Source organism: Delphinapterus leucas, chromosome 9, assembly GCF_059928025.1.
Source record: "Delphinapterus leucas isolate spDelLeu-1000000601 "Yukka" chromosome 9, BTC_Dleu_Yukka2, whole genome shotgun sequence".
Lineage (NCBI taxonomy): Eukaryota > Metazoa > Chordata > Mammalia > Artiodactyla > Monodontidae > Delphinapterus > Delphinapterus leucas.
The window spans coordinates 75,723,973-75,743,616 of record NC_143137.1 but is presented as its reverse complement, the minus strand read 5'-3'; the positions used below and the strand labels follow the sequence as shown (position 1 = coordinate 75,743,616).

The following is a 19,644-nucleotide window of genomic DNA, read 5'->3' as shown; positions in this document are numbered from 1 at the left end:
CACCAGAGAAGTCTCTACTTTTTCCATTCCTAAATTTCAGTATTTCTGGGTCCTTAAATGTAAAGTGTCTCTTGTAGGCAGGATAGAATTGAATTTTGAATTTTATCTAGTGTTTTATTTAGAGTATTTAGCCCATCTCTATTTAATGTTATTACATTTGGGTTTATGGCTACCATTTTACTATTTATGTTCACTTTTTCTCTCTTCTTGTTTTCTTATGTATCAGTATTTTTTATTATTTCATTTATTCCACATAGAGTTTTTCTCTCTATGAACTTGTTGGTCATATATTCTTTTCTGTTTTCTATACAGTTGACCCTTGAACAATGTGGGGCTTGCGATGCTGATCCTCCACAAGTCAAAAGTCCACGTGTAACTTTGCAGTCAGACCTCCATACTTGTGATTCTGCATCCACAGATTCACCCAACCGTGGATCATATACTACTGTAGTATGTATTTATGGGAAATAAATGGTCCATGTATAAGTGGACCTCTGCAGTTCAAACCTGTGTTGTTCAAGGGTCAACTATTCATATATTTGGTTTCTATCCTTTGGGCAGTTACCCTTGATTTATTACATATAATGCAAATTTAAATTTTATTGCCTCTCCAGTAGTGTTAGAACCATTTATCCCCGCTCATCCTAAAACATACTTTTAAATAAATATGGCTCTCATTATGCTGTAATCTAATTATCTTTTTGTCTCCTATTAGATTGTGCATTTCTCAAGTCCAGGAATCATAGTTTATTCAGCACCTGTTTTATTCCCAGCATCTAGTATGTAGTGGGCATGTTTATCAAATGAGGTAATTCTCCCTAACTAGTGAAGAATAATAGCAGTGGACATTTCCAAAATAAGGTTGAAGGTGAATTAAAGAACCATCCTCACTTATTTTTAAACAGTCACCCTAATGACTAATCTCTAATGATAGTAGAGTTTTAAACATCTAATAGCTTTAGACTCACAGATATAGAGAACAAACCAGTGGTTACCAGTGGGGAGAGAGAAGGGAGGAGGAGGGGCAATATAAGGGCAGGGGATTAAGAGGTATAAAATATGAGGTATAAAATAATCTATAAGGATATATTGTACAACACGGGGGAGATAGCAAATATTTTATAATAACTATAAATAGAATATAACCTTTAAAAACTGAAAACAAATAAAAAGCTTTCAAATTTAAAAAAATCTAATAACTTCAGTAGTAGAATTGTCTATCTAGTTACTAGATAGCTTACCTATGTTAAAATATATTACTTGAATATTTTCACTTGTCATTGAGTAAAGAAGAATTGGGTTCCAAAGGGATATGTGATCCAAGTGTACAGTGAAAGTATTCTTTATTAAAATGATTTTAATTGGGAGTTATTTCATATAAGAAGTCAAATGAGTTATATTAAGCTGAGAAGTTTTCTTGGTTTGAATACTTTGTAATTTTAAATAAATTTTTTAAAATTGTCCTTTTTTTTGAAGATAGTGCTTCAACGTTATTTTTCATGTTGTTCAATCTTGCTCTCATCAGTCTGCTTATATAGCAGGACAAGATGTTAATAATATACTATCTCAGCCTTAAGGTACCTAGATTAACAATTCTATTTTGAAAGAAATTTTGACAGTAGAGGTGGGGGAAATATTTTAAAATATACTTCTCTCCCTTTTTTTGATCTTTACATTGAGCAAAAGTTTAAAAAATGGTAAACACTGCCAAAATAGACTTTTGAGTTTCACGGTATATATTCCAGATGGTTGGAACTTTTTTATTCTGTGTTTCAATAAAACTTTATTTACAGAAACAGGCAACTGGTTGGTTTTGGCCTGTGCACAATAGTCTACAGACTGCTGCTAAATGGATCTATGAAAAGTATTTTTTTTCTCCTTACCAAGGAATTTAAATTATAGAAAAAAATAAAGGGGAAAATACACATGATGGTTGGGAGTTCTTAACTTGCATAAAACTTGAAAAAAGAAGGCAAATTGCTGATTCAAAAAGATTTGGGGGGGGTTCTTTTTTTTAAAATTTGATTTAATTTTATACAGCAGGTTCTTATTAGTTATCCATTTTATACATATCAGTGTATACCTGTCAATCCCAATCTCCCAATTCATTCCACCACCACCCCCACCGCCACTTTCCCCCCTTGGTGTCCGTACATTTGTTCTCTACATCTGTGTCTCAATTTCTGCCCTGCAAACCGGTTCATCTGTACCATTTTTCTAGGTTCCACATATATGCGTTAATACACGATATTTGTTTTTCTCTTTCTGACTTACTTCACTCTGTATGACAGTCTCTAGATCCAACCACAACTCTACAAATGACCCAATTTCGTTCCTTTTTATAGCTGAGTAATATTCCATTGTATATGTGTACCACGTCTTCTTTATCCATTTGTCTATCAATGGGCATTTAGGTTGCTTCTATGACCTGGCTATTGTAAATAGTGCTGCACTGAACATTGGGGTGCATGTGTCTTTTTGAATTATGGTTTTCTCTGGGTATATGCCCAGTAGTGGGATTGCAGGGTCATACGGTAATTCTATTTTTAGTTTTTTGAGGAACCTCCATACTGTTCTCCATAGTGGCTGTATCAATTTACATTCCCACCAATAGTGCAAGAGGGTTCTCTTTTCTCAACACCCTCTCCAGCATTTGTTGTTTGTAGATTTTCTGATGATGACCATTCTGACTGGTGTGAGGTGATACCTCATTGTAGTTTTGATTTGCATTTCTCTAATAATTAGTGATGGTGAGCAGCTTTTCATGTGCTTCCTGGCCATCTGTATGTCTTCTTTGGAGAAATGTCTATTTAGGTCTTCTGCCCATTTTTTTGATTGGGTTGTTCGGTTTTTTTAATATTGAGCTGCATGAGCTGTTTATATATTTTGGAGATTAATCCTTTGTCCGTTGATTTGTTTGCACATATTTTCTCCCATTCTGAGGTTTGTCTTTTCACCTTGTTTGTAGTTTGCTTTGCAAAAGCTTTGAAGTTTCATTAGGTTCCATTTGTTTATTTTTGTTTTTATTCCCATTACTCTAGAAGGTGAATCAAAAAAGATCTTGCTGTGATTTATATCATAGAGTGTCCTGCCATGTTTTCCTCTAAGCATTTTATAGTGTCCGGTCTTACATTTAGGTCTCTAATCTATTTTGAGTTTATTTTTGTGTATGGTATTAGGGAGTGTTCTAATTTCATTCTTTTACATATAGCTGTCCAGTTTTCCCAGCACCACTTATTGAAGAGGCTGTCTTTTCTCCATTGTATATCCTTGCCTCCTTTGTCATAGATTAGTTGACCCTAGGTGCGTGGGCTTTCTATCCTGTTCCATTGATCTATATTTCTCTTTTTGTGTCAGTACCATATTGTCTTGATTACTGTAGCTTTGTAGTATAGTCTGAAGTCAGGGATTCTGATTCCTCCAGCTCTGTTTTTTTCCCTCAAGACTGCTTTGGCTATTGGGGTCTTTTGTATCTCCATACAAATTTTAAGATTTTTTGTTCTAGTTCTGTAAAAAATGCCATTGGTAATATGATAGGGATAGCATTGAATCTGTAGATTGCTTTGGGTAGTATAGTCATTTTCACAATATTGATTCTTCCAATCCAAGAATATGGTATATCTCTCCATCTGTTTGTATCATCTTTAATTTCTTTCATCAGTGTCTTATAGTTTTCTGCATACAGGTCTTTTGTCTCCCTAGGTTTATTCCTAGGTATTTTACTCTTTTTGTTGCAATGGTAAATGGGAGTGTTTCCTTAAGTTCTCTTTCAGATTTTTCAGCATTAATGTATAGGAATGCGAGAGATTTCTGTGCATTAATTTTGTATCCTGAAACTTTACCAAATTTATTGATTAGCTCTAGTAGTTTTCTGGTGGCATCTTTAGGATTCTCTATGTATAGTATCATGTCATCTGCAAACAGTGACAGTTTTACTTCTTCTTTTCCGATTTGGATTCCTTTTATTTCTTTTTCTTCTGATTGCCGTGGCTAGGACTTCCAAAACTGTGTTGAATAATAGTGGCGAGAGTGGACATCCTTGTCTTGTTCCTGATCTTAGAGGAAATGCTTTCAGTTTTTCACCATTGAGAATGATGTTTGCTGTGGGTTTGTCTTATATGGCCTTCATTATGTTGAGGTAAGTTCCCTCTATGCCCACTTTCTGGAGAGTTTTTATCATAAATGGGTGATGAATTTTGTCAAAAGCTTTTTCTGCATCTATTGAGATGATCATATGGTTTTTCTTCTTCAGTTTGTTAATATGGTGTATCACATTGATTGATTTGCGTATATTGAAGAATCCTTGCATCCCTGGGATAAATCCCAGTTGATCATGGTGTATCATCCTTTTAATGTGTTGTTGGATTCTGTTTGCTAGTATTTTGTTGAGGAATTTTACATCTATATTCATCAGTGATATTGGTCTGTAATTTTCTTTTTTTGTAGTATCTTTGCCTGGTTTTGGTATCAGGGTTGATGGTGGGCTCATAGAATGAGTTTGGGAGTTTTCCTTCGTCTGTAATTTTTTGGAAGAGTTTGAGAAGGATGGGTGTTAGCTCTTCTCTAAATGTTTGATAGAATTCACCTGTGAAGCAATCTGGTCCTGGACTTTTGTTTGTTGGAAGATTTTTAATCACAGTTTCAATTTCATTACTTGTGATTGGTCATATTTTCTGTTTCTTCCTGGTTCAGTCTTGGTAGGTTATACCTTTCTAAGAATCTGTCCATTTCTTCCAGGTTGACCATTTTATTGGCATAGAGTTGCTTGTAGTAGTCTCTTAGGATGCTTTGTATTTGTCTGGTGTCTGTTGTAACTTCTCCTTTTTCATTTCTAATTTTATTGATTTGAGTCCTCTCCCTCTTTTTCTTGATGAGTCTGGCTAATGGTTTATAAAGTTTGTTTATCTTATCAAAGAACCAGCTTTTAGTTTTATTGATCTTTGCTGTTGTTTTCTCTGTTTCTATTTCATTTATTTCTGCTCTGATCGGTTTCATTTGTTCTTCTTTCTCTAGTTCCTTTAGGTGTAAGATTAGATTGTTTATTTGAGACTTTTCTTGTTTCTTGACGTAGGCTTGTATTGCTCTAAACTTCCCTCTTAGAACTGCTTTTGCTGCATCCCGTAGGTTTTGGATCATTGTGTTTTCGTTGTAATTTGTCTCTAGGTATGTTTTTTTTTTAAATTAATTTATTTATATTTATTTTTGGCTGTGTTGGGCCTTTGTTTCTGTGCAAGGGCTTTCTCCAGTTGCAGCAAGCGGGGGCCACTCTTCATCGCAGTGCGTGGGCCTCTCACTGTCATGGCCTCTCCCGTTGCGGAGCACAGGGTCCAGATGCGCTGGCTCAGTAGTTGTGGCTCATGGGCTTAGTTGCTTCACAGCATGTGGGATCTTCCCAGACCAGGGCTCGAACCCGTGTCCCCTGCATTGGCAGGCAGATCCTCAACCACTGTGCCAACAGGGAAGCCCTCTAGGTATATTTTGATTTCTTCAGTGATCTCTTGGTGATTTAATAATGTACTGTTTAGCCTCCATGTGTTTGTGTTTTTTTTACGTTTTTTTCCCTGTAATTGATTTCTAATCTCATAGCATGGTGGTCAGAAAAGATGCTTGATATGATTTCAGTTTTCTTAAATTTACTGAGGCTTGATTTGTGACCCAAGACGTGATCTATACTGCAGAATGTTCTGTGTGCTCTTGAGAAGAAAGTGTAATCTGCTCTTTTTGGATGGAATGTCCTATAAATATCAATTAAATCTATTTGGTCTATTGTGTCATTTAAAGCTTGTGTCTCCTTATTAATTTTCTGTTTGGATGATCTCTCCATTGGTGTAAGTGAGGTGTTAGAGTCCCCCACTATTATTATTTTACTGTCGGTTTCCTCTTTTATAGTTGTTAGTAGTTGCTTTATGTATTCAGATGCTCCTATGTTGGGTGCGTATATAGTTATAATTGTTATATCTTCTTCTTGGATTGATCCCTTTATCATTATGTAGTGTCTTTCCTTGTCTCTTGTAACATTCTTTATTTTAAGGTCTTTTATGTGATATGAGTATTGCTTCTCCAGCTTTCTTTTGACTTCCATTTTCATGGAATATCTTTTTCCATCCCCTCACTTTCAGTCTGTAGTGTCCCTAGGTCTGAAGTGGGTCCCTTGTAGACAGCATATATATGGGTCTTGTTTTTGTATCCATTCAGTGAACCTGTGTCTTTTGGTGGAGCATTTAATCCATTCACATTTAAGGTAGTTATCAGTATGTATGTTCCTATTACCATTTTCTTAATTGTTATGGGTTTGTTTTTGTAGGTCCTTTTCTTCTCTTGTGTTTCCCACTTAGAGAAGTTCCTTTAGCATTTGTTGTAGAGCTGGTGTGGTGGTGCTGAGTTCTCTTAGCTTTTGCTTGTCTATAAAGCTTTTGATTTCTCCGTTGAATCTGAATGAGATCCTTTCCAGGTAGAGTAATCCTGGTTGTAGGTTCTTCTCTTTCATCACTTTAAATATATCATAGCACTCCCTTCTGGCTTGTAGAGTTTCTGTTGAGAAATCAGCTGTTAACTCCTATGGGAGTTCCCTTGTATGTTATTTGTCATTTTTCCCTTGTTGCTTTCAATAATTTTTCTTTGTCTTTAATTTTTGCCAATATGATTACTATGTGTCTCAGCATGTTTTTCCTTGGGTTTATCCTGCCTGGGACTCTCTGCACTTCCTGGACTTGGGTGGCTCTTTCCTTTCCCATGTTAGGGAAGTTTTCGACTATAATCTCTTCAAATATTTTCTCTGGTCCTTTCTCTCTCTCTTCTCTTTCTGGGACCCCTGTAATGCGAATGTTGTTGCGTTTAATGTTGTCCCAGAGGTCTCTTAGGCTGTCTTCATTTCTTTTCATTCTTTTTCTTTATTCTATTCCATGGCAGTGAATTCCACCATTCTGTCTTCCAGGTCACTTATCCGTTCTTTTTCCTCAGTTATTCTGCTATTGATTCCTTCTAGTGTATTTTTCATTTCAGTTATTGTATTGTTCATCTCTGTTTGTTTGTTCTTTAATTCTTCTAGGCCTTTGTTAAACATTTCTTGCATCTGCTCGATTTTTCCCTCCATTCTTTTTCCAAGGTCCTTGATCATCTTCACTATCATTATTCTGAATTCTTTTTCTGGAAGGTTGCCTATCTCTGCTTCATTTAGTTGTTTTTCTGGGGTTTTATGTTATTCCTTCCTGTGGTACAGAGTCCTCTGCCTTTTCATCTTGTCTATCTTTCTGTGAATGTGGTTTTCCTTCCACAGGCTGCAGAATTGTAGTTCTTCTTGCTTCTGCTGTCTGCCCTCTCGATTTGGGGGGTTTCTGATGTGAAATATACGAAAAGAAATAAACCTTCTTTCTAATGAACATATACCTGAACACTGTGCTCATTATCATCCATAGTCACTCTTTTACATTACATTTGGGGTGGATTGTATCATATCTCCTTGTTGATTATTAACGGTAGGTATTATATTAATGGCAGAGGATCATTACCCCCACACCTTGGTAAAGACTGATAGTGATAATAATATATTATAAGGAATCCTGTAAATTTGGTGTGAAGTAGTGGAAAGAATTCTCTCTTACAATTTGGATACTTATGTTCTTTTAAAAAATATCACTCTTATGAATGACTATATACTTTTCTGAACCCCTTTTAGTTTAGGTTTTTTTTTTTTTTGGCTGTTTTGGGTCTTTGTTGCTGCGCGCAGGCTTTCTCTGTGGCGAGCGGGGGCTATTCTTTGTTGCGTGGCTTCTCACTGCGGTGGCTTCTCGTTACAGAGCACGGGCTCTAGGCACGTGGGCTTCAGTAGTTGTGTCATGCAGGGTCAGTAGTTGTGGCTCGCAGGCTCTAGAACTCAGGCTCAGTAGTTGTGGCTCACTGGCTTAGTTGTTCCACAGTGTGTGGGATCTTCCCAAACCAGGGCTCGAACCTGTGTCCCCTGCATTGGCAGGTAGATTCTTAACCACTGTGCCACCAGGGGAGTGCCCCCCACTTTAGTTTTGAAATGTGATGATTCTGTATGCTTTTATGTACTTTACTTATCTTAAGCTATAATTCCATGTAAAGGGATATAACAATATAGATAAGAAAATCTGGTTTTTGTGAAATGAATTTTTTTCTGAAGCATGTTTGATAAATGGTTAAGATTACATAAGCTTGTTGTAAAGAGATGGGAATACATTTCTTTCCTACTCGATTGCTCTGTGTATATGGGACTATATCTGTGTATATTACTAATGCAGGGCCTAAGTATTAAAGGTGAATTTTCATTCTTTAAATAGTTTCTTTCCAGTAAAGAGTGTACATATTTAATACAGTAAGTTATTTTGGCCTGCAAGAAAATTCTTTTTTTATTATTGAAGTGTAGTTGATTTACAATATTGTGTTAGTTTCAGGTGTGCAGCACAGTGATTCAGATATATATATATTTAGATATATATATGTGTATATGTATCTATATATAGATATATACATATTACTTTTCAGATTGTTTTCCCTTATAGGTATTACAAAATATTGAGTATAGTTCCCTGTGCTATACAGTAGGTCCTTGTTGATTATCTATTTTATATATAGTAGTGTGTATATGTTAATCTCAAACTCCTGATTTATCCCTTTGCCCACCCCCTGTTCCTCTTTGGTAACCGTGAGTTTGTTTTCTATGTCTGTGAGTCTCTTTCTGTTTTGTAAATAAGTTCATTTGTATGATTTTTTAAAAATTTCATATATAAACAATATCATATGATATTTATCTTTCTGTGTCTGGCTTACTTCACTTAGTATGATAATCTCTAGGTCCATCTGTGTTGCTACAAATGGCATTATTTCATTCTTTTTTATGGCTGAGTATATTCCATTGTATATACATACTACAGCTTCTTTATCCATCCATCGATGGACATTTTGGTTTGCTTCCATGTCTTGACTGTTGTAAATAGTCAAGTAAATAGTGCTGCTATGAACATTGGAGTGCATGTATCTTTTTGAATTATGGTTTTCTGAGGATATATGCACAGGAATGGGATTGCAGGATCATATGGTAGCTCTATTTTTAGCTTTTTAAGGAAAAGTAATTTTATTTTTGACTTTATTGTCACATTTTTTGCTTTTAACTATTTGTTGTTACAATTATATTACAAACTTATGAGCTGTGGAAGGAATTAATATGGGTGTAATGAAGATTGTTTTAAACGTAGTTTTGGTAACCATCTCACCTTTCTTGGTATGTTTCCAAAGGGAAAAAGGTAGTTCCTGCTTTAAGTTTGATGGTTTTAGTCACATTTTTTCTTATTTCTAAGCTAACAAAAATTTCCTTTGGACATTGAAGGTGGGAAAGAAAATCTTTTAAGAGAGAGACACTTCAAAAACCACACTTAATTAAAAGACCCTTTCATGTAAATTTTTGGCTTTTTAATTCTTACGTAAAAGCTGTTACTTAGACTTGATTTGGTATTTTTAGACATTCATCAAATTGTCATTTCATTATTTTAAAATCAGTCCTTTTTGGGAAATAGATGACTAATATTGTCATCATTATCAGGAAATAGCTCAGCATCTGTGTGATGTTTTTTGGATGTATTGAAATTCTTTTTACAGGTTTGGTTTTTATAGCATGTCTTAGTTACTGTGTTATGGAGGAAAAGCTTCTCACTCTTCTGGCATAATGGAACTAGCCACATGACTCTAGAGAAGTAGATGTTGAGTGGGAAGACCTGGCTAGCTAGAAGTAAAACATGGACTCTAAGGAACGAATTTGCCTTCTGAAGTTTTGATTTGTGTTGACAGGAGGAGAGTAGGCTATAAATGATAAAGCAATGCTGGGAAACATTATTTTTCTTCATTATTAACCTTGTTATAATAGAAATTATTTAAAAAGCTTTCTCACCCTTAAAATATCTTCATGCTTAGAAATAACAGAAATTGTGTCTAATGATATGCTTTGGGATATTTGCACCTTTGTTTTAGTTTTCAGCCAGATACTGAGTTACAAGTAATATAGTGCTCTGAGGTTCACCATTTTAGATTTTCATCATGCCGATAGTGTCTTCTAGAGGAGACGATGCACTAATAACATGATAGAAAGGCATGTTTTATTGACTACTGATTGATCTGTACATGGCTCTTGATGCTACAGAGATATATGTGTTACTCTCCATGGCTTTTCCTTCCTGTTACATTTACAAAGAAGAAAATTTCTTAGGTAATTTTGTATTATTCCTGGAGGACAGTAGTGGCTAAAGTCTTACCAGGCTGTTACAGGTGGAAATTGAGTTCTATCCTAGCTCGTTTTGATGAAATAAGCACTCTATTATTTTTTATCTTTAAATGTAGTTTTCAGTTCATTTCACCTATGTGCTTACTATCTTAGATGCCATGCTTTTTTGAAGTGGTAGATTACTCCTACCTCGGGTGTGATTGCAGAGTTACATTTCCCATTCCGTTCTATCTGTTAAAGATTAGAGAGAAACGTTCAGAAGTTTCCTTCTTTTTAGGTCAAAGGTGGAGGTGGAGACTGCATGGTTTTTGTTTATTCATTTTAGGAACACTTAGCGTTTCATTCTTTTACTGAATAAGAACGTTATACTTATTTATTCTTATTAGAAGTTTGCTGAAGATTGGCAGCACTCTTCTAGTGTATTGTCAATGAAAAGGGCATAGGACAGAAAAATGAATTCTCAGTATTGCTAATGTTCTAAATTACAGTGTAGTAAATAAATACGTTTGACTGTTTTTTTCCATTTCCCTATACATAATAACTGGCAGTGAGAGAGTTTTTAATGTTTTGACAAAAATTTGTAAAGGGCACAGAATAATTGTAATTCTTTCCATTGATTATTGGGATCACTTTGCATGGTTTCAGCTTACACAGTCGTTTTTATGTGCAAAGGGAGGACTGCCTGTATTTTAGACATTACTCAGTTCTAATATAGTAAATGTTGATAGATATAACTCATATAAACAAATCTCTTTATATTTGCCTTTATACTTGTCTCCTGTATTTTTTGTCCTGATTAAATAAGCATTGCCAATAAGCCTAAACCCTAAGGAACAATTTATACTCCTTTATCTCCCTCATAGTTTACATTTCTAATGATTTAACAACTCTCATCGTTATCCCCTTCTCTTCATACCCTATTGATTGTCTTTACTTAGGCACTCACATATCACCCTTCATAGGCTATGACTGTAAAGGGATGGTATGGTTATAAAGGGATAGCATGAGGGAAATGCTAGGGGCAACAGAACTGTTCAGGATCCGGATTTTGGTGGTAGTTACAGGAAGGGTATACATGTTAAAAATCATAAACTTTCTTTTTGTCTTGCTGTGACATTGGCCTTTAAATGTTTCTTTGCCACGCCTTCAAAATAGATCTTACAAATAAATCAACAAGTACTTACAGAGTACATCGTTCAAGGCATTGTCCTATGTGCTGAGGAAGATATAAACACACAGAAGCTATGTTTCTGCCCTGAAGGAACTTATATTCTAATAAAATAGAGTTAGACCACACAAGTAACAGCAGTAAGATAAATTGTACTCATCTCTTAAAGGAAATACCAACAAAATGCTAGTTTGTGCTAGGAATCTGTAGGAGGATAATTCTTCATTGAAGAGATGGCATTTAAGCTGAGTCTTGGAAAATGCACTGGTACTTGGCAGTCAAAAATAGAGACAAAGGACGTTCTGAAGAGAAGGAAAAATATAGTGCACTTTACAGAGTTGTAAGTTTTCCTATTATAGCTCATAAAAACTTGGGATCTACACCTCATGAATACTCACAACCTGTTTTATTCCATTTTGTGCTCGAAACTCTTAGAAACATTTTGGTCTGACGCTGCAGTCTCTTACAAGTAGTATTATGGCTTTCAACTTAATAATTTCATTCATCTTTTCTATTCTGATTTTACTGGTTCTGTGGACAGTGAACTATTTCTAACGCTTAATGTAGTCAACAGATAGTAAATATATAAGTGAAAAGTCTGATATTTCTGTAAAATTTTCTATTGACAGAGTGAATTTGAGTAAATGGAGTTTTCAGAATATATAATCTTATAAAGTATTTCTGTAATACTTCTCTAAATTGCTTTCCTCTAGTTTTTCCTATTTAGGTGAATGAATCAAGTCTACTTAAAAGCAATCGTAATCTCTTTTTTTCCATAGGTTTTCTGTGAAGACCCTGATTGATCGGTCCTGCTTTGAGACAATTGATGATTCTTCTCCTGAATTTAACAATTTTGCCGCTATTTTGGAACAGATTCTAAGTCACCGGCTGAAAGGTAATAGCGCTAATGTATTATTTATTCTGCCAACAGCTCTCATATTAACAAGGTTGAAATTTTAGAAACCATACAGTCTGGTGTGTGTAGCAGCCAAGCAGCATCTTGAGAAACATAAAACTGATTTTAGAAGGTCTAATCTTTTGGCTGTGTCCCTGTAAAGAATCTCTGTTCTTGGATTTATACCCATTTCCAGGATGCATTAAAAATATTGAATATATTAATTGCCAAATACAAGAAGCAGGATCACTTTCTATATGTAATTAAAATAAAAGTTTAAATTAAAAGGTAGCCCATCTTCAAAGATTACTAGTTGGTATTTTAATTAGTTTACAGAGAAGCATCCAGGCATTAAGTTTGTTTGCTTAATCTTCTCTTCATTAAACTCAGAATCTTTGAAAATTTTTTAGCTGTAAGTAGGTTAAAAAAGTGCTATGTAAAAGAGATGCTGGACTTTTAAAAAAATAAATCAGTAAATGTATTAATGTCAGCAATGTAAATCTCTTAAAATTTAAAAGGGAAGATGGGAGTTGTGTTCTCTCAGAATTATAAAATATTTTTAAATTAAAAATATACATCTGTAAAATATAGCTGATAACATCAAGAAATATTATGTAGTATAAATTTTAGTAATAATAAATAATAACTTTATCACAATTCCATTATCTAGTTTTCCTAAAGGAGACTTGATCTTAGATGTTTTCACTTAAGTTTTTATTATCTTTACAATCTTAATAGTATAGTAGTTTCAAATAAGTAACCTGTGTGGTAATATAGTTTATGAGAATCTCAAATTTAATCTGAAGGTTAATCTGTTTTGTGCTTTTTGATGCTGAAAGCATCAGTTGAGCAGTCCTGTGGGCTTATAACAAATGGTTGGATTTAATAAATGGGGAAACAAAATCTGAATTCATTCAGCCCTTTGCAATTTAAAATGAGATCCATAAAAATCACTGGTGCTTTTCTGTTAAAAGTTTGTTGTTCTGTATTTTTAAAGGGTTATTTATTTTTCTTATTTTGCTGTTCTGTATTTTCTAAAATTTCTGTCATTAGTGTGTTACCTTTTATGAGAAAATAAGTTTTTATGAACGCAGAGCATCTGAAAGTATTTTGAAATATTGTCATGGTTACTATATTGTGTGGTGATTGTATTTTAAAATTTTATACATAATTTTATAAATAATACTTTAAAACACATCAAGTACAGCAGAGCTTGATGTACCCTAATGTTCCAAGGGTTTTATCATAAGACCTCAATTCCCTTGATTTGGTGTACCATTTAGCATTTAATTCGCTCACAAAATACGTAAACAACTGTAACAGAAAACAATTAGACCATGTTGATATAGCCGTACTGAGTTACGGGGTTGACTAACTACCGCATAAGTGGACCCCTCCTGCACGCCTGTGTGCCATCTTCTGAGTCATGCCTCAGCAAAATACAGATCATAGGCCTTTAGACTTACTTCATCACCATGAATGTTATTTCTGAGAAGCCAGTGAACTACTGTGTTGAGAATAGAATCTCTAGTTGATTTATGGATAAGAATTCCACGAGTATGACAGTAAGACAATAAGAAAGATGATCCAATGAGGTTTGTGTGAATTTTTTAAGCTAGGTAAGATTAATAATTCAAAACATGCTTTTTAAAAAAAGTACCTGTTGGGACTTCCTTGGTGGTGCAGTGGTTAATACTCCACACTTCCACTGCAGGGGGCACGGGTTCGATCCTTGGTGGGGGAACTAAGATCCCACATTTTAGAAATAAATTTAAAAATTTTTAAATAAAAAAAAAGTTCCTATAGGCCAACTATGGTGGTCACTGTTATTACTATAGATATGAATTATGAAATGATCTGTAACTCTCAAGATGAAGTAGTTTATTAAAGATTCAAGTGTCTAGAAACTTCATATAATATTGCCCATTTTTTGGTATTCTAATATGTAATAAATTGCTTTTACTTTTGGAGAAGTTATATAATTATTTGGGAGGATTTTTTGTTTGGGTTTTTTGGTTTTTTAAATATTTATTTTGGCTGCGCCGGGTCTTAGTTGCAGCAGGCGGGATCTTCTTTGCGGCATGTTTAGTTGTGGCATGCATACTCTTAGTTGCGGCATGCGAACTCTTATTTGTGGCATGCATGTGGGATCTAGTTCCCCGAGCAGGGATTGAACCCAGGCCCCCTACATTGGGAGCATGGAGTCTTACCCACTGGACCACCAGGGAAGTCCTGAGGAGTTATATAATTATTTCAATAGTACAGTGTGTTCACTTAAAATTTAGTTATTTTTTATTATTTTTTTGCGGTACGTGGGCCTCTCACTGTTGTGGCCTCTCCCGTTGTGGAGCACAGGCTGCAGATGCGCAGGCTCAGCGGCCATGGCTCACGAGCCCAGCCGCTCCGCAGCACGTGGGACCTTCCCGGACTGGGCACGAACCCGTGTCCACTGCATCGACAGGTGGACTCTCAACCACTGCGCTACCAGGGAAGCCCAAAATTTAGTTATTATAACAACTCATTTTTTCAATGTTTTTCTTGATAGAAGTACAAATTTAAAATGTATAACTTCATGGGTTTATAAGATTTACTTTTCTCTAGCCACTTTTTATTTTTGAAATAAAAGGGTGTTTGATTTATCAATTTTTTTCAGAGAAAACCAAAATTCATCCCCAGACACAATGTAGGCTGTGCTGACACAGGTAACGGGGAGAGCTTCATTCATTTTAACAGCCCCATTATTGAAAAAAAAGAAGGCTTTTAAAATCACATATATTAATCTTGTTTGCAGTAATTCCTTAATAAGATGATGATCTTACTTTTCTGGACTATATTTGAGAACCAAGAATTAATACACCACCAAATGTCAAATAGACAGCTAGTGGGAAGCAGCCGCATAGCACAGGGAGATCAGCTCGGTGCTTTGTGACCACCTAGAGGGGTGGCATAGGGAGGGCGGGAGGGAGATGCAAGAGGGAAGAGATATATGTTTATGTATAGCTGATTCACTTTGTTATACAGCAGAAACTAACACACCATTGTAAAGCAGTTATACTCCAATAAGGATGTTAAAAATAATAATAACTATTTCCTTTAAAAAAGGAAAAGAAAGAATTAATCACAGAATATAAAATTCAAAGAGGCCTTAGTTCATGTCTTCAGTTCAGTCATTTTTGGACTTTTACTTTAAAGCATAATCCTTCTCTCCAGCCCACTCCCACCTCCCCTAATAAAAGACACTGCTGATGCTAGACATGTAAGTGGAAGGTCTGGTTGAAGCTGAGTAGGGAAATCGGGCATTTTGTCAGCTCGGCAGCTGTCACACCCCAGTTCCACAGCACCACTTCAGGCAGCGCTGTGAATCATAGCTTAAAAATCACTACTCCAGTTTCCTTCCTACTGAAGCCATCCACTCAATGATATTTCCAACCTGTGGACATACAGTCTTTGTTTTAATACTTCTGATATTGGGGAACTTAGGACAGTAAAGTAGGACCATCAATTTTGGGGCAGTTTAGATTGTTAGAAAATTCTTATGTATAAGAAGCCAACTTATCTGACTGTGCTTTTCTGCCTCTTTTTAAAATTGTGAGCCTCATAAATATTAAAAGATTGCTATTCTATAATCCTTTCTCCTTAGTTACCCTTTTTCTTTCTTCCAGGTAAAGTATCTCTAGTTATTTCAATCTTCTGGAACCACTATAGTCTTAGTTACTCTTCTGGTTTATCACTGGTTTACTGAGATCTTAAAATGTGGTACTCAAAGCTGAGTAAAGTGCTTCAGATAGGCTAACTTCTGTAATTTGAGATTACAGTGACTTTTTGATTCCCCCATCACACTTTCGTTCACATTGAAATTAAGACCAAGTAAAATCCCAAGGCTTTTAAAAAATTGCTTGTTTTTTGTTTTAGATTCTCTAAATTAGTTGCCTGAGATCAAGTTTGAAAGTAATAAATGAAGTATTATTTTCTTCATCATTCACTTTAGAGATAGATGAGGTGGCTATAAAATTGAAATTCTACTTCTGGGAAGATAAAGTGAACATACTTTCCCCTATTTCTCCCACTTACTATAACCCAAAACCCTGGACCTATAAAACACAAGACTCTGAAAGGTAGGGAGAAGAAGTCTAGGGACTTCAGGACCTTAAGAATGGCATGGTGGTGGATTTCTTGGATTTTCTGGTTGCTTTATATCTGACACTGAGTACTGGATAAGTCAGTAGCTTGCAGACATCAACAAGCGCATGTACACACACACAAACACGCAGTCTGACAAGGACCTGCTCTTTCTAGCGAAAGGACCAGGAATAGAACAGCCTGGCAAGACAGAACACTTTTAGACAGTATCTGCTCTAGTTTAGTCAAATACCACAGAAAAAGTGTGGCACTACCCCTAGCCAGGCCTGAAGAGGCTGAATGGAGAACCTAGAAGTCCACCCTCATGAGATTGTAACAGGGTACCTCAACACCACCACACTGTGGTATCAAGAAAGACCAAGCAGAGAGCTGGCACTTCTTCCCTTTTCAGTGGTTGTGAGCCTTCTCTTCCCACCTACCCCCACAGTGTGTCAGTGGAGAGCCTGGACTTTCATCCCCACCCAGCAGTAATGAGGTTGTGTCAGAAGAGGTGTATTGGAGAGTTATATCTTTGACCATCACCCAGCAGGTGACAAGGCTACCCTCAGTGCATTGTCAGTCAGCCTGTACTCCCACCTCCACCCAGCGGTAATGAGGACCCCTCCTTCAAGTGTCACTGAAGGCCAACCGGGAAACTTGGACTTCTCCCTCCACTTGCCAGTAATGAAATGTGGTGCCCTCCACCCTCCGACCTTCCCCTGATGGAGCAGTGTCATAGAAAGCCAGTTAAAACAGAAGGTTTAGGGACTTCCCTGATGATGCAGTGGTTAAGAATCCGCCTGCCAATGCAGGGCACACGGGTTCAATCCCTGCTCCAGGAGGATCCCACACGCTGCGGAGCAACTAAGCTCGTGTGCCACAAGTACTGAGCCTGCGCTCTAGGGTCTGTGAGCCACAACTCCTGAGCCTGCTTGCCCCAACTACTGAAGCCCACGCACATAGAGCCCATGCTCCGCAACAAGAGAAGCCTGCGCACCACAACAAAGAGTGGCCCCCGCTCTCCACAACTAGAGAAAGCCTGCATGAAGCAATGAAGACCCAACGCAGCCAAAAATAAATAAATTAATTATTTAAAACAAACAAATAAATAGAAGGTTTAAATAAGATCATAGTCTCATAACATAGTATGAACATATCCAGCTTTCATTTGAAGATCACTTTTCATACCAAGAACCAGGAAGATCACAAGTTATGTAACAAAAGACAATAGATGTCAACACTGAAATGATAAAAGGTGGTAGAATTACTGACAAAGATCACAAATCAGTCATGATAAAAATGCTTCACTGAGCAATTCCAAAGACGCTTGAAACAAGTGAAAAAGTAGAAAACCTCAGCAAAGAAATAGAAGGTAAAAAGAAGAAGCAAATGGAACTTTTGATATGGAAAAGTACAAAACTAAATTAAAAAGCTCAGTGGATAGGTTCAACAGGAAAATGGAGGGGAAAGAAGAAAGAATCAGTGAACTGGAAGACAAAACAATAGAAATTTCCTAATCAAATAACAGAGACTCAAAATAATCTAAAATTAGAAATAAGAGACTGAAAAAAAAAAAAAAGAAAGAAAGCCTCAGGGATCTGTGGGACCGTAACAAAAGATCTAAAATTCCTGTCGTCAGAGTCCTCAAAGGAGAGGTGAAAGAGGAAAAGACTGAAAATGTACTCAAAGAAATAATGGCTGAAATTTTCTCAAATTTGGCAAGAGAGGTAAACATACAGATTCAAGAATCTAAGTGGATCACCGAGTAAATCCAAAGAAATACATGCCACAGCACATTATAATTAAACTTTTTAGAAATAAAGACAGAGAAAATGTTGAAAAGTAGCCAGAGGGAAATGATACCTTGTCTATAAGGCAAAAACGATTTGAATGATAGCAGATTTCTCATTAGAAACCATGGAAGCATTTCTGTCAACTGCTGAAAGTAAAATGTCCACACAGAATCCTATATCCAGCAGAATTAACCTTCAGTAATGAAGGGAATATCTAGACATTCTCAGATGATGGAAAACTAAGGGAATTTATCGCCAACAGACTTACTCTAAAACTGTGGCTAAAGAACCCTCTTTAAGCAGGAGTGAGTCATAAAAGAAGGAACTTTTAAAAGGAAGGAAGAACATGGTAAACAAGAATGTGGGTAAATACAACAGGCTTTCCATTTTATTTTGTAGTTTTCTGTTTGTTTCCTCTGGTTTTGGTTTCTCTGTTTCCTTTTTCCTATTTTCCTGTGAGTTACTTGAAAATTTTTTAGAATTCCATTTTTATTCATCTCTAGTCTTTTTGAGTGTATTTCTTTGTGTATACTTTTTAGTGGTTGCTCTAGGTATTACATTATATATACATAACTTGTCACAGTCCGTTAGTGTCATCATTTTCCAGACTGAAATTTAAAAACCTTACCTTTCTTCATAGACATTACTCTCCCCCGTTTATAATTGTTTTAGATATTTCCCCTACATACATTTAGAATTAGTGTTATAATTTTTGTTTCCACCATCAAATTTAATTTAGAAAACTCAAGAGGAAAAGGCAAGTCTGTTGTTTCAGGTTGCTGCTTTGTCCAGCACACAGTCTGGGATAGACAAGGCAAAGGGACTTAACTGCTGTGTCATTTCTTGAGTTCCAAGGTCTCTAGACAATCTTCCTTTTATTCTCCACCTTCAGAATCTTCTTACGTTTTCTTTTGCATATAATATCCAGGGTTTTTGGTTGTATTTAACCGGAGGAGAGTACATCTACTTTATCTTTTCCAGAACCAGCAGTCTCCTTTAATTTTGTAGTGTGAAGAATTGCATCAATAGTTTTTCTAATGTTAATTCATGCATATATACTTGGGAATAATCTAACTTGAACCTCATGTATTGTTTTAGTATACTTTATTTAGGATTTAGTTTTGATTCTGAGTTTATGAGCAAAATTTGTCATTTTTCTGTTTGGTACTTGTTTTGGTTTTTGTTATCAAGATTATATCACCTCATTAAACAAATGAAGGTGTTTTATCTTTTATTATTCTTCGGAAGAATTTTGCATGAGCTTGGAATCGTCTGTTAGGGAGAATTTGCCAATAAAAACTGGGTCAAGCAGGGCGGGGTGGTGTGCATGCACAAGTGCACTTTAACAGCTAATTTGCCTTCTTTAATGCTTATAGGTCTGTTTAGGTTGTTGATTTCTCTATTCTATGTTCTGTTCTACAGTTGTCAATTTCTT

At 35.8% G+C, this 19,644-nt stretch overlaps 1 protein-coding gene across 1 annotated transcript in view; it reads left to right on the top strand.

Annotated features, from left to right (window-relative positions):
* Positions 1 to 19,644, top strand: part of RUNDC3B (RUN domain containing 3B) — a 159,355-nt gene that overhangs the window by 11,535 nt on the left and 128,176 nt on the right. The window contains exon 2 of the mRNA XM_022588273.2: positions 12,182 to 12,297. Within this exon, the coding sequence (XP_022443981.1) occupies positions 12,182 to 12,297 (116 nt within the window). The remainder of the gene's footprint in view (positions 1 to 12,181; positions 12,298 to 19,644) is intronic.